The sequence below is a fragment of the Fusarium falciforme genome, chromosome 3 (assembly GCF_026873545.1).
Source record: "Fusarium falciforme chromosome 3, complete sequence".
NCBI classification, from domain to species: Eukaryota; Fungi; Ascomycota; class Sordariomycetes; order Hypocreales; family Nectriaceae; genus Fusarium; species Fusarium falciforme.
Window position 1 is genome coordinate 1,345,294 of NC_070546.1, and position 12,772 is coordinate 1,358,065.

General features: G+C 54.1%; 3 protein-coding genes across 3 annotated transcripts; 1 reads left to right on the top strand and 2 right to left on the bottom strand.

Annotated features, from left to right (window-relative positions):
• Positions 1 to 1,653: 1,653 nt before the first annotated feature.
• Positions 1,654 to 2,709, bottom strand: NCS54_00375900 (Putative mitochondrial 2-oxoglutarate/malate carrier protein; the record flags this gene model as incomplete). Its single annotated transcript, XM_053149317.1, has 2 exons — positions 1,654 to 1,702; positions 1,757 to 2,709. The coding sequence occupies 2 exons, from the start codon at positions 2,707 to 2,709 to the stop codon at positions 1,654 to 1,656; spliced, it is 1,002 nt and encodes a 333-aa protein (XP_053005292.1).
• Positions 2,710 to 9,610: 6,901 nt separating this feature from the next.
• On the top strand, positions 9,611 to 11,065 carry NCS54_00376000 (BUD22 domain-containing protein; the record flags this gene model as incomplete). Its single annotated transcript, XM_053149318.1, has 2 exons — positions 9,611 to 9,835; positions 9,887 to 11,065. The coding sequence occupies exons 1-2, from the start codon at positions 9,650 to 9,652 to the stop codon at positions 11,063 to 11,065; spliced, it is 1,365 nt and encodes a 454-aa protein (XP_053005293.1). The 5' UTR covers positions 9,611 to 9,649.
• A 58-nt stretch (positions 11,066 to 11,123) lies between these two features.
• NCS54_00376100 (Hypothetical protein) lies at positions 11,124 to 12,758 on the bottom strand (the record flags this gene model as incomplete). The annotated part of the gene is made up of 2 exons (XM_053149319.1): positions 11,124 to 12,546; positions 12,640 to 12,758. 2 exons carry the CDS (start codon positions 12,756 to 12,758, stop codon positions 11,124 to 11,126), a joined length of 1,542 nt encoding a protein of 513 aa, XP_053005294.1.
• Positions 12,759 to 12,772: the final 14 nt, after the last annotated feature.

Sequence of the window (12,772 nt, forward strand, 5' to 3'; positions counted from 1 at the left end):
TCTGGACCACAAGTTGGAATGGGCGATATGCCAAGAAACTTTTATAATACGAGTACTTATTAAGATAATACACGAAAATTAAAAAGACAAGGTCGTTAACCCAGCAAATGAAGTTAAATATTGTTTGCCATTGAGTTGATGTGTACGGTTCTAGGGTAGCCCACCCTGGAGTAGTCTTTGTTGACCGGACGCACAGGGTACCTACTTAGTATAAAATAAATCACGCAAGTGTCACCAATTAGAAGCCGTCATCGTATAGGGGTTAGTACATCAGTTTGTGGCTCAATTGAAGCACTGAAAACGCAAGTTCGAGTCTTGCTGACGGCAAATCATTTCTTTTTGCTCTTTGTTCTGCTGGGCTCTCGTCGTCACATGTGCGTCCTGAGAATCTATTTTTGTCTGGTCCCTCTTCGAGCCTTGATGCTGGACATTGACGGTTTACCTAATAAACAACCCACCTCGCCATATTCATTATCCATTGCTTTTGCCCATGTTTTTTCTTCTTACAATGATCGTGTCAGGATCCCCTTGACTCCCAACGACTTTATCCACGAAAGTCGTTGGAATAAGCTCATCGGATCACGATACTAACTGCTATTTCGGGAAGTTTCCTGTCTGGGCAACTGGAGAGACTTGGATGTAGAGCTCATGGGTATGTGGAGATGTGTACCTTATTATGTATTCCAAGAAACAGGCTGAATTGATGCCTCCTTCGACTGTTCTACATGCTCTGGCATGAGACTAGCACAGGTTGGGAGCTTCTCGTCTTACACCGGCCAGACAGCGATACTTGAGAGTGATTGCTGCCGACTGACTCAATTGCAGAATAGCCTCGGCCTACCATGCAAATATCCATACGATTTGACACTCTGCTACCTTGCCCTATCCTCACTGTGATGCCTATCCTGTTAGTCACTGCTGATCCTAAGCACCAAAAAGAAAGCACCTGGAGCATCACCAAGTACAAAACAACACCCAGCAACGCCAAAAAGAAATGCTTTGCCGTCAGCAAGACTCGAACTTGCGTTTTCAGTGCTTCAATTGAGCCACAAACTGATGTACTAACCCCTATACGATGACGGCTTGTCACAAGCTGGGTTGAAGCCCGGGTGCCCAAATGCCACTTATGAAGGCTTTTCGCAGAGGTCCACTCGTGGGGTGGAGCTGTGTGTCAAACTTCTTGGCTTCTATCTCTGACATCCATGATACGATGAGCTGCAAATATGAGAGCCTACTATTTCTGAATTGCAATTCGTATCTGATCTTTCATATCTCTAATAGGATATCCTAGTTCTCATGATATCCTCCATTTGAGACGATACGACGCTGGACCCATTCTCCATTTAGTCAGCGCTACGGAGCAAAGGAAGTTGAATTCCCTCTACCCATTTTATGGTTTGACTCCCCCTGCACGAGAACATCATCACTTATTTGCTTGCGTCTTTTTTGACAAGTTGTTCTTTGAATTTTTTTAAGAAGTCTTCATGACATAAGAAAATTATTTCCCCAATGACAACAATGGTATCCCTTCGATTTCAGAAATTCCCTTCCCGATTGACAATGAACCCCACCATCCCATAAACGCCTTTGAATTCTCGATTTCTATCCGTACGACCGTTTCAGTTTACTGTTCTTTACTCTTGGGACGTTCGTTTATTTGGTGAGCCAGCCAAGGTAGTCAGCAACGATCAGTGTCACCATACTGCGAAATAAGTCAGTGTCTTGTCGATATCTCAAGTTTTCGTGGGGGACTTACGCGTGAGGTGCAATGCGGACATAGTATGTGCCGAAGCCACGGTAGAATCGGCCAAGACCCTCCTGCTTGGCGACCTTGGAGAAGCAGTCGACCATGCCACGGTAGGGAAGCTTGCCGTCCGGACCCTTGGACTGCTTCTGCAGGCGTGTCTTGACAAAGTCGAAGGGCAGGGAGAAGAAGGAGGCGAAGAAGCCGGCGATGGCACTGGCGCTGAGTGTCTGGGTCTGAGCTGACAGATCCGTGTGCTTCTTGAGCTGGGCCTTGGCCTCACTGAAGAAGGCGAGTTGACCAAAGTTGAGGGCCATGGCACGGACAACAGTGGGAGCGGCTCCGGCCCAGAGGGCACCGACACCCTCACTCTTGGCGATGCCGCCCAGGGCGTCGATAACTGACTTGTAGTTCTTTCGCTCGGCGAGGGGCTTGAGGCCGTCGCTCTGCATTCGGATGAGGGCGAGATCGGCAGGGTTACCAATCATGGCGGCGATACCACCGGCAGTCAGACCAGCGGTTGCTCGCTCGGCGAAGCCAACGGCACGGCCCTCAGCCTTGGCTCGGGCGGAAAGAGATCCCATGAGAGTGTCGAACATGCCCAAGCGGGCGGTGGTGTAGACAGCCTGGCGCAGGAGACCGGCCGAGAGACCAGTGTACAGGTCGAGAACCTTGCCGCTGGCAATGATCTGTCGAGTGACAGAGAGGGGAGTGGGCTTGGGACCGGCTGCTGTTCCCTCACCAGCGAGCTGGATGCGGACCTTGATCATATCGACGGGCTGGACGACGCTGGTGGCCACCATGCCGCTGATACCACCGTTGACGAAGGGGAGGATGGCCTTGGCCACAGGAGAGTGCAGCAAGTCATTGGCGAGGGCAGCCGAGTCGCCCCTGGCAGCACCGAGGACATCGCTGGTCTTTGAGCGAGCTGATTCAGCCGCCTGCTTGAAGCCTGAGGAGCTCATGATGGGTGGGTTGGTCTGAGGATGGCTATGCGAGTTCGGGTGTGATGTATCGTATCTCGTTCAGGTCAGACGGGATCGATTTAAGCAAGTCGGCGTCTAGGAGGAGGAGTTGGTGAGCTTGGGCCTGGGATGACTGGTCTGGTGTAAGTGCAGAACCTGGGCAAGGTCGTGGGAAGACCATGGCTTTATAATATCACGGCACATGGCCACGAATGGCCGAGAGGGTACTGACTACAGCCGACTACGGCCTCGCACAGAGCAAGCCATAGCATGACGTCCAGGCCGAAGAGATCCGGAGGTTCATCCTCGGCCGGAGGACGCCCGGCCCTGGGGTGTGGGGGGTTCGAGGCTTGGGGTGCCCGGGGGAGGACAAGGGGGGGAGAGGAGGGAGGAGGGGCGTGTGTGTAGGTGGGAGTATGAACGGGGGTGCAATCCCGCGATGGGTTCCGCCGCCCGCCGCCTGGTGGACCAGACAGAGGGCAGAGACAGGAATATGCAGGGCAAGGGCAAGACGACGACGACGTTTTGGACAAGCAAAGCTTACCGATGACGGGGTTTCAGGCGCGCGACCCGACGAGAAACCAAGACGGGAGCTGATGTGGAGTTCCCGTGTAATACTGCCGCGACTATTGCCGCGGATATTAGACGTCGACGTCGACGACAACAGCAAGAGAGATGAATGCCGGGCGGGACTTACAGACGGAGATTGATGGGCGGCGCTGGGCGATCAAAGCTATGAAGCTGAAGCTGTGCTGTAGCTGTAGCTGTCCAGCTCACTCAGCACGGGTATTTCGGGCTGGATTCGATGAGAGGGCGCAAAAGCCACTTGTGATGGTTGAGGGAGGGTGTTTTCGGAACTGACACGCCAAAATACAAGACGTGCTAAGCTATCAGTTGGGGAATTGAGACAGAACTCAACAGCCTCTCTTTCTCACTACGAACATCGATGATCGGCGAGTCAGAGGAGGTGAAAGAGGCAGAAATCTGGATGGTGGGAGGGACGCAGTAATAAGAGGTCAGGTCCTTTGACTCTTTGAGGGGGACACACACACACACGCACACGGAGGGTGACGTCTGAAGAAGAGGGGAAGAGCTCGATACAAATGCTTCTTCCTCTCGCTCTTCTCTCGGCGGTTGAACGGTGTTCGGCGACGTCTCTTGATGCATTGGCATCAGAGGGGGAAGCACGAGACCTCCCATGATGGTCCCCAAGCAGCACAGCTTACCATCGCGGTCGAGCAGAGTCGAGGAGAGCTGATATCAACCACTGGCGACCCTCCACCAAGGGCGCACGGCGAGCCACACACCGAGGGACGTCACATACCAAGGTTCAGACCGTCGATACCTTCCCCCTCAGTGTGAATGTCTCTTGTGCTTCCCAATGCAGCGGGTGAGACGGCCACTGGTTGAGAGCTGTCGTCTGCCGAGTGGTTGACGTCGCCACAGCGTCGCATTCAACCAATTCTTGAACGGCTCTCCCGCCTCGCCCATTCCCTTTTGCCTGCTTCTCAACTGCGGGGTTGAGACAGATCCCAAGGCTATTTTGGCTTTTTGCGGGAACGGTCTCTGCGATGGACGATCAAACTGGCAACGCCTCTTCGCGTGTGATGGCCGTTTTGGAGTGCGTGCTCTGGTAATCAGCAATTCACCCGTTGGTCCATTCCCCCTCACTTGTGAAGCTCTCTCACAGTCTCACTCATCTTACAGCAGCAACTCTCTTCTGGCCCGGGCCGGCGATCCTTTGTTGAAAGACCATTCTGCGGGCGCCCAAATGGTTTTTCTTGTTGTTTTTCTTTGCCATGGTCGTCGATTAAGCAAGCCACAAGTCGTCGCATTGCATTTCCCACTCTCCACTCTCTCTGCCTGCGAATTGACAGCGAAAAAAAAAAAGAGGAGCTCAATCGTCCAGCGAGTGTTGCATCGAATCAAATGTCTTGACTGCTGCTCCAGATGAGGGGCTTCGCGCTGCCTAGAAAAGCAAGCAAAGCGTTGTTTGTGGCTGCGGCTACGCCGGGTGTGGACATTGGAGGAGGAGGAGCTCAGCCCAAAGGTGCCAAGCCAGAAGTTGATTAACCTTGGTTAACAAGGAAAACCAGCTGTTAAACTGGTGGTGGTGGAATGAATGTCCGCCCGATGGATGACGACACAACGGTAATAAACGGCAGCTGGTTAGCTACAGTGCCGTCCTCTCACAGATTTCGAACCCCTGCCCTGTAGAGAACCTTCAGCGGGCGTCGTTTCGGATATTGATTTTCTAGAACCAGAAACCTCGTGTCACAGATGGGAAAGTGGTGAGAGGAAAAGGCCATCATGGTTGAGGCCATGCAGGTCCGGCTGTGCAGGCCAGGGCAGGGCAAACCTCCACGAGCATCCATGCCATCCTCTATTCTACAGCATCAGCCTGAATATCTCATCCACGGCCGCCGCTTGCGCCGGGTTGGTGCTTCTGTCAAAAAGCCCGGCCCCGGCCCGGGGCTGCCATACAGACAAGCATCTCGGGCTTTCTCTCGTGCATCCTACAGCTGTAGTCGTTTCTTTTTGATGCCGTGCCCAAACCATGGGGGGGCGGGGGGGAGGGCGCCACAGAGACTGCAGCGCTGTAGGCAACGGCATTGGCCCTCAGCCATCTGTCGCTGTTTGTATGAGAGGCTTGAATTGCTAATGCCTGTCGCGTAGTTAGCTGGTGAGCAAGCGTCTCAGAAGGGTAAAGCTCCAAATGCGAGAAGAGGCCATCCATCGACAACACAATCCCGTCCAACGTACGCGGCTCATTGTGGATGCGGGCCGTCGATGCAAAGACTCCACTAACTATTTCGTGTCCATCACTCTCTCGGCTCGCCAATAGTTATCTCCATTCAAGCACCGCTCGGCTCGGATGCAAGAGCTGGACCAGCTCGGCTCTGATAGACATCAAACCATGGACATTTACAAAGAAACCGCGCAGTCTGATTCCATCATTTGACAGAACTTGCAAGCATAAGTTACACTACCGTCACTCATTCGTTACGACCCCCCTCCCCTGGTCATCGCCAGGGACCAAGCATGGATGTCAGTTACCCGTTTGAACTGCAGGCCGAGGAACTAGGACATTGAAATCCTAGAACGATGCACGGATACGTTAGAAACCTTCTTTTTATTTCTCGTCTGTAAGTTATTACTGGAGAGTAACAGCCGTGGCAAAGCCGAACGCTTAAAGCCGCCCGTGTCCCATCCATCTCGAACCAAATATCCTCGGCTATGAGACCTGGCAAGACGCCTATGGGATGGGCTCACCGGACATTGACAACACGTCATTCTCTTGATCGCTGTGACAGGAAGATGATAAATTCCCGAGGAACGTGGTTGATGAGTGAGATTTTGCGCGGGCGCACGTTCGGGCCTCAAGGAGGACAATGCCATCCATACGGTCAGAACGAACGACTCTGTGAATCTTGGGGATCGTCTTGAAGAAGCGACCCCCAAGACTCTCTCACTCACATGCGTAGATCTAGACCTCGAGATGAAACGCACGTTGGCTGTCTACTACCTGTAATTACTGGTGAAATCGCCATAGCCGATGACGTCGCCCAACATTTAGACGCCAAACCGCTCAACTTGCTGTGCTGCAGCGCACATGTCGACATGCGTTGGAACACAACTGTTTGACGTCGGCTTTGCTTTTTCTCTCTCTTGCCCACGCCACACATCCAGTGAATGCCAGGGATCACCCTCTAGCCGCAGATACACAACCGGCATCCCCAACAGTGGGCGGCTATGGTACAGCTCAGTGGAGAGACAAGCCGGGCCCCTAGAAGCACAAGAGAGCCTCAAGCTGAGATAGCGTGCGTCCTACAGAGCTTGGGCCCATTCTTGTGGGGTTCTTGGGGGGTGAAAGACAAGGCTCATCATGATCCATATTAGGTGCTACGTGTGGTCGTCGTTTGTCTCGTCTCTGCAAGTCCGGCCCCGAGGAAGATGTTTCCGAGGAACAAGCTTCGGAGTCGACATGACCGAGCCCGAAACGAGGCCAGGACTAAGACATCCATGAGCATCCATGATAAGCCTTTCAACGAAACAGAAAAGCAACAAATAGACAGGCATGTGAAGGTTGGGGCTTCAACAATATGGCAACATCTTCTCGGCCCTCGACTCCGAAGTTGAGACAAAAAAAAAAAAAAACCAAACCCTGGAGAAATCTCCAAGACCCCAACCCCCAATGAGCTCAGCCCTAGTCCAAAACCCCAATATCTCGAGATTTTTTTTCTTCTCCAGTGCTTATCTTGTAGTCCCCTTGTCGCGGGGTTTGAAATCTCTCATGACATCTCCGGCGCATTCGGACCTACCTCCCCTGACACGTTGGGGGACGCCATCTTGCATAGGATACGGGGTCGTGTGGGTAGCGAGGGACCTGTTTTTACGGGCGTCATCATCATGACTGACACAGCAGCAGTAGCACTCTCGTTTTTTGGGGGTTCCAGCCTCTCATGATGAGAAATCTGCGCCTACCCCCTTACCTATGCAAGCCCTCATGTTCCTCCCAGACCGCTGCAGCAGCCATGTCCTCCCCCTCCCGGTCGTTGCGTGTTGGATCATGCTGGGCGGACGTCTCGTTAATTTCCCCGGTGCCGTAGAGAGATAGACGACGTTGCCCCCCATTCCATTTGCCATACAAGGGCCACAGGCGCATCCCACTGCTTCTCCCATGCCGCCGGTAAGAGACGGGTATTGACGCCTCACCAAACTCCCATGTGGAGATGCTTCTTTGGGTAGCTATATCAATAAGTGAGCCTTCAAGCAAGGTTTCGCTGCCATGCTCCATGATCTGCGCCCGTTCTCCCCCCAATATCAGACTCGACCCGAGAAATCACCCGACTCTGACCGTTCAACAACGCAACATCGCCAGATGTCGTACCTCGGACGTCCCGTCCGAAGGAAACCACGTTTCCGAAGCCGTCAGCTATAGGGGTAGGTCGAGTCGGTAATACAAAACGCTTCACTTTGTCCTCAAACTGGTTGGGTGGTCGGCTTTCAAAGTGCGAAGAGAACGAGGCCTGGACCAGCCCTACAGGATCTTCGTCTACAGCCTTGGCTAGCCCATCAGGCGACGCTGAATCAGCGCGCGGCCATGATTCGCCCATTCCTCTCCCTCACCGTCCCATCATCAAATCATTTGTGACATCTTCAACCCCAGGACTCCAGACCCCGTGGCTGAGTTTGGGCCTCTACCCGGCTCCAACTTTGGGATCTCAACCACCCCCCGAGTGGACCCCCTTCCGGACTTCAACTTGCGGGAATTTCTTGGCTTTCTCTCTTCCCTTGTCTCTGATCCATGTCAACTCTCCACTCGGGCCGCTCCACTTCTCACGTCCTGACCATGGCTCTTTGGAGCGTGAATCGTCAACGCTCTCCCTCTCCATTTGACGTCGCTGCTTGTTAGTGGAACTCCGTAACTAACGCTGCATCTCTCACAGATGGGGGGACCCGCCGGCAAGATGCCGAGCCGGGCGTCTCGAGCAAGAGAAAGGAAAAGAGGCCGCTCGGGACGCGAGATATAGCAACGTGCCAGCCATGTCTCGCCCGCGCGGTGCCCAACCCGCCTCGTTGGAACCGCCACGGCCAGGGATTCACTCAATGACAGAACAAGAAAAACCCCGTCAAGGATGCCCACCACTCGATGCACCCCCATGCCCATCTCGGCGATCTATTCGTCCTGGCAGGTGCCGAGAAAGATGAAAGGCCAGCTCGGGAAACTTCTTGGCAGGGAGGACAAGCAGAGAGAGAGGCGAAGCAGCAACTACTTCATCTATATCCGAGGTTATACTCGAGACGTGCTCGACCTTGTCGGATACACCGCCGGGTCAAGGTGTCCAGTTTTCCAAGCTGTCGAAACACCATAACCGAGCACTGCCGTGGGAATTTCACTCAATGTCGACAACTCGAATGACGTACTGGAAACTCGAGCAGGTGGCAATCTGACGCAGCGAATCCTTCTGCATCACCTCTCTTCTCCCTCGAGAATAGCTGGGCGGCCTTACGAGGCCTCCGGGTATGTTCCGCTTTGACAAGGGAGGAGGGGCATTGAAACACGGTTTCATGGACGACCATCGCAGCTGACGGCCAGTAACCGGCGGATGCGTTGCCGGTCTTGATCTCGGTTGATGCCCGAGGGCTTGATGCAGAATAATCCCAGGGAGCATGTTCCGGTTGATCAGCTTTGAGGGCGTCTCAATTGGACCCGAGGAGGATGAAGCCTGTGATCTCACATGTCGAAGCAGCAGCACTTTCAGCCCGTCCAGGAGGGACCAGCAAGCGCATTTGAAGCAACGTCGTTTTGTTGAGGACATGTCTGTAAAACTGTGTTTGTGTGAGTACCAACTATCGACTTGCAATTGACATGAGCTCAACGTCAGCTTTTAATGGTAGGTTTAATAATTTCTATATAAAAATGATGCCAAGGATCTTAAACTAGTTCAATTGACCAAATTTGACAGACAGCCACGGGATCTTGCAGCTGTAAAAAGTCACGATACCTCCAGTTCACGATCCTTCAGCCAGTAGAACTCGTTTGAAACTGACCACTGCCCGCCACACACCCCAATTCACACCGTAGAGGTCTCTACAGATAAGACAAGAGCCAATCATTATACACAAAACGTTGAATACACAGAAAACAACTATTAAACCATGTGATGAAGTCGTTCGGGACGATGCGGTGCCGCATCTGCCCCCGCATCGCCGAATCCCCCACCATCTCCATGTGGGTTGAGGCAAGGATGAGGCCGCTACCTGGCCCGCATTATTAGCTTCGCACTGTGCTTGCACCCAGATACTGCAGGGTCAGCACAGTAATCAGCTGTTTCTCGCACCACCAGACGTTTCTTTGCGGCTCCGATATGTCAACTTTTTGCGACAGCTGCGGAAGCGAGTCAAACATAAAAAGCCCAATCGCACAACACGCAACATGCCCAAGCGAAAGCGCGGCGAGCCCAGCTTGGGCGAAAAGCTCGAGAAGCACTGCAATGAGGTGTTTCGGGCTCTCAAGTCCGCCAAGGGCTTTGAGCGGCAGAGGCTCAGCAAGAGGCTTCGAGAGGATGGCATCGGGCCTGACAAGAAGGAGAGATTGGAACGGGAGGTGACTGTGCTAAAGGTGATTTGCCTCTTTAGTATGCTTTTTTGATGCTGGCTGACCTCTTGATAGTCGCTCGACCTTCACCAGACCGCTCGCGCACACATGTACTCGTCCCTCCTCAAGGTCAAGACCCTCGCCGCGTCCCCCGACCTGCCCGAAGAAATCCGCGCCGGTGTCCCCAAGCCCGAGCTATCCCCCGACGAGCAGGCCGCCCTGCATAATGTTACCAGCGGACTGTACAACCGAGAACCCGTGAAGCAAGCTGTCGACCGCGCCGTTACCGCCGTGTGCCAAGCACTCAACGTCCCCCTCCCCGAGAAAGCGAAGCGATCACGCAAGTCCAAGAGGGAGGAGAAGGAGGAGCAGCCATCTGACCGGATAGAAAATGCCACCAAGACGGAGAAGGAAGCTCCCGAGGACGATGTGCTGGCATCAGTAGAGGAAGAGGAGGATGGCTATGGTGACGAGTCAGAGTTTGAGGGCTTCTCGGATGTCGACACAGCTGCTCAGGACGTTGAAGAGATGGACAGCGAGGATGAAGCCGAGGAGGAGAAAGAGCTATCCAAGTACGAAAACCTGCTAGGCGGTTCTTCGGACGAAGACGAAGACTTTGACGACGAGCGATTCGCACAGTTCAGGGGCAAGGAGAAGGTGAACCTCGACGACATCTCCGTCTCCGGCTCAGACGCAGAGCCAGAGCTCGATTCAGATTCGGATTCCGAACCAGAGGCTCGTAAACAGCCCTCAGTCTCCCTCTCACCCTCACCACCTCCGGCAAAGAAGAAGAAGAAGGACAAGACGGCCCCCTCCCGCCCTCGCGATTCCACCTTTCTCCCCTCCCTCATGGGCGGCTACATCTCGGGCTCCGAATCCGCCTCTGACGTGGACGTCGCGCCCTCCAAGAAGCGTCTCGGCCAGCGCCAACGCCAGGCCATCTGGGAGAAGAAGTTTGGCACCAGGGCGAAGCACCTCCAGCGACCGGCCAAGCAACGCGGAGGCCGCGACTCGGGCTGGGATATGAAGCGCGGCGCCGTGGACGGAGGAGACGAGCAGCAGCGCACGCCCTGGAAGAAGGGCATTCGCAACCCGCTCACGAGACAGGCCGCCGATTCCAAGCCTGAGGTCCAGAGGCCGCCGACCAAGAAGGATGACGAGGGTCCACTGCATCCCAGCTGGGCCGCGAGGAAGCAGGCAAAGGCGTCTGAGAAGACGGCGACGTTTGCGGGATCAAAGATTACGTTTGACTGAGCGTACTGTTTACATAGAGATACCAAGGGTAGATAAAAGTATGCTTGTTTTGCACTTCCTACGATAATCGTTCAATAGTTGATGTCGACTTACACCGCACATGTACTGGCAAACCCCCTTCCATCGGTAGTGTCAAGCTGCTCTTGCTCACCCTCTCCCCTTCAAACGCAGGCACAAAGTCAAACATTGGCACCAACCTCGCCAGCGTCTGCACCGCAACGAGCTCCGCCATCTTCTTCCCCAGACACACACGCGGTCCGCCGTTAAAAACGGGAAACTCGGCCGCTGGGCGTTGTGCGACGGTCATGTCCCCAGACGGCGAAGTCGTCAGCCATCGCTCTGGACGAAAGTCATCTGCGTCTGGGCCCCATGTTGTTTGTGAGCGGCCCATGGCCCACGCACACCAGACGACAATGGCGCCGGTGGGGAGTGAGGTGCCGTCTGGAAGGGTTGTGGCTTGTTGGGCTTGCTTGATCTCGAAGGGGATGGGAGGACGGAGGCGGAGGGTTTCGTAGAAGACGGCGAGGACGTAGGGCAACCGTGTAGGCGTGAGGAGCTCAGGATCCAAAGGATTGTCAGATGCAACCCCAGCCTCATCACGTAGACTCTGAATCGATTGTCGTAGTGTAGCTGTTACATGTGGGTGTCTCATGAGGAGATAGAGCGTCCACGTCAACGCTTGGGCAACAGTATCTCGACCAGCGGAGAGATAGTTCAATGCCGCATCAGCAACAAGACCTTCGTCGCCAATAGAGTCAAGAAGTGACTGTATCAAGCTGCCTGGTGAATCAGATTGGGCCTTTTCATCGCCAGCTCTCGCACGGTCAGCCACAGCGCTCGTCACGATGCGTCGTCCATAAGCCTTGACAGTTGCGATAGCCTGACGCATCCGACCTCCTGTAACGAGCTCCGTGAGGAACCACAGCGGGTTCTGGAAGCGCTCTGCAGTGGCCCCAGAGGCGTCTTCGAAGGCGACGGTAAAGTCATCGTCAGCGTGCATCTCCATGTTGTACGCCATCCGCCCCATGAGTTGCGTCGTAATCTCATGCACCACAGCCTGCAAATCCACAGCCTCCTTTGCCTCAGCTTTCTCTTTCAAAGCCCTCACAGCTTGTTCCAGATATTCAGGTAAGCGCACACTCGTGAGAGCCCGCAGTGCTGGCGCAGCGAGGAATCGCAAGCCAGCCTTTCGCTGAAGCCGCCACAACTCCCCGTCAACATTGATAATGCCATGGCCAAAGAGGTCCCAGGAGCGCTGCTTGAAAAAGTCTCCCTTCTCAAAGACGCCCTCATTCTTAAATATGAAATCCAGATTGCGCGGGTCGTTGACGATGACGCCCGGCGGGAGGGACGGAACCGAGATGTGGAGGGTTTCATAGCCAAAGAGCCGCTCGCAGCGGGCAAACCATGCAAAGAGGCGCTGACGAGGTTGCAGGAAGAGAATCCCATTTCCTACAAAGGGGAGTGTGTTGGGAGGTTTCCTAGCAAGATGGTGAGTCTGACGCTCATTGAGGCGAGGGGAAATAGTGAGTGGAGATGAAACACGGAGTGTTGACGTAAGTCATGTTACGAACCTGAGAGACTCCCCATTGCGAGTGATCCTGGGCGTTCTCTTCTCCCTAACCACCAAGATTATAGCGATCACCGCTATGAGAAGTAATATTTTCTCCATCGTGATGCTGAGAAGCGTCATCCTCGGTGGTGTTG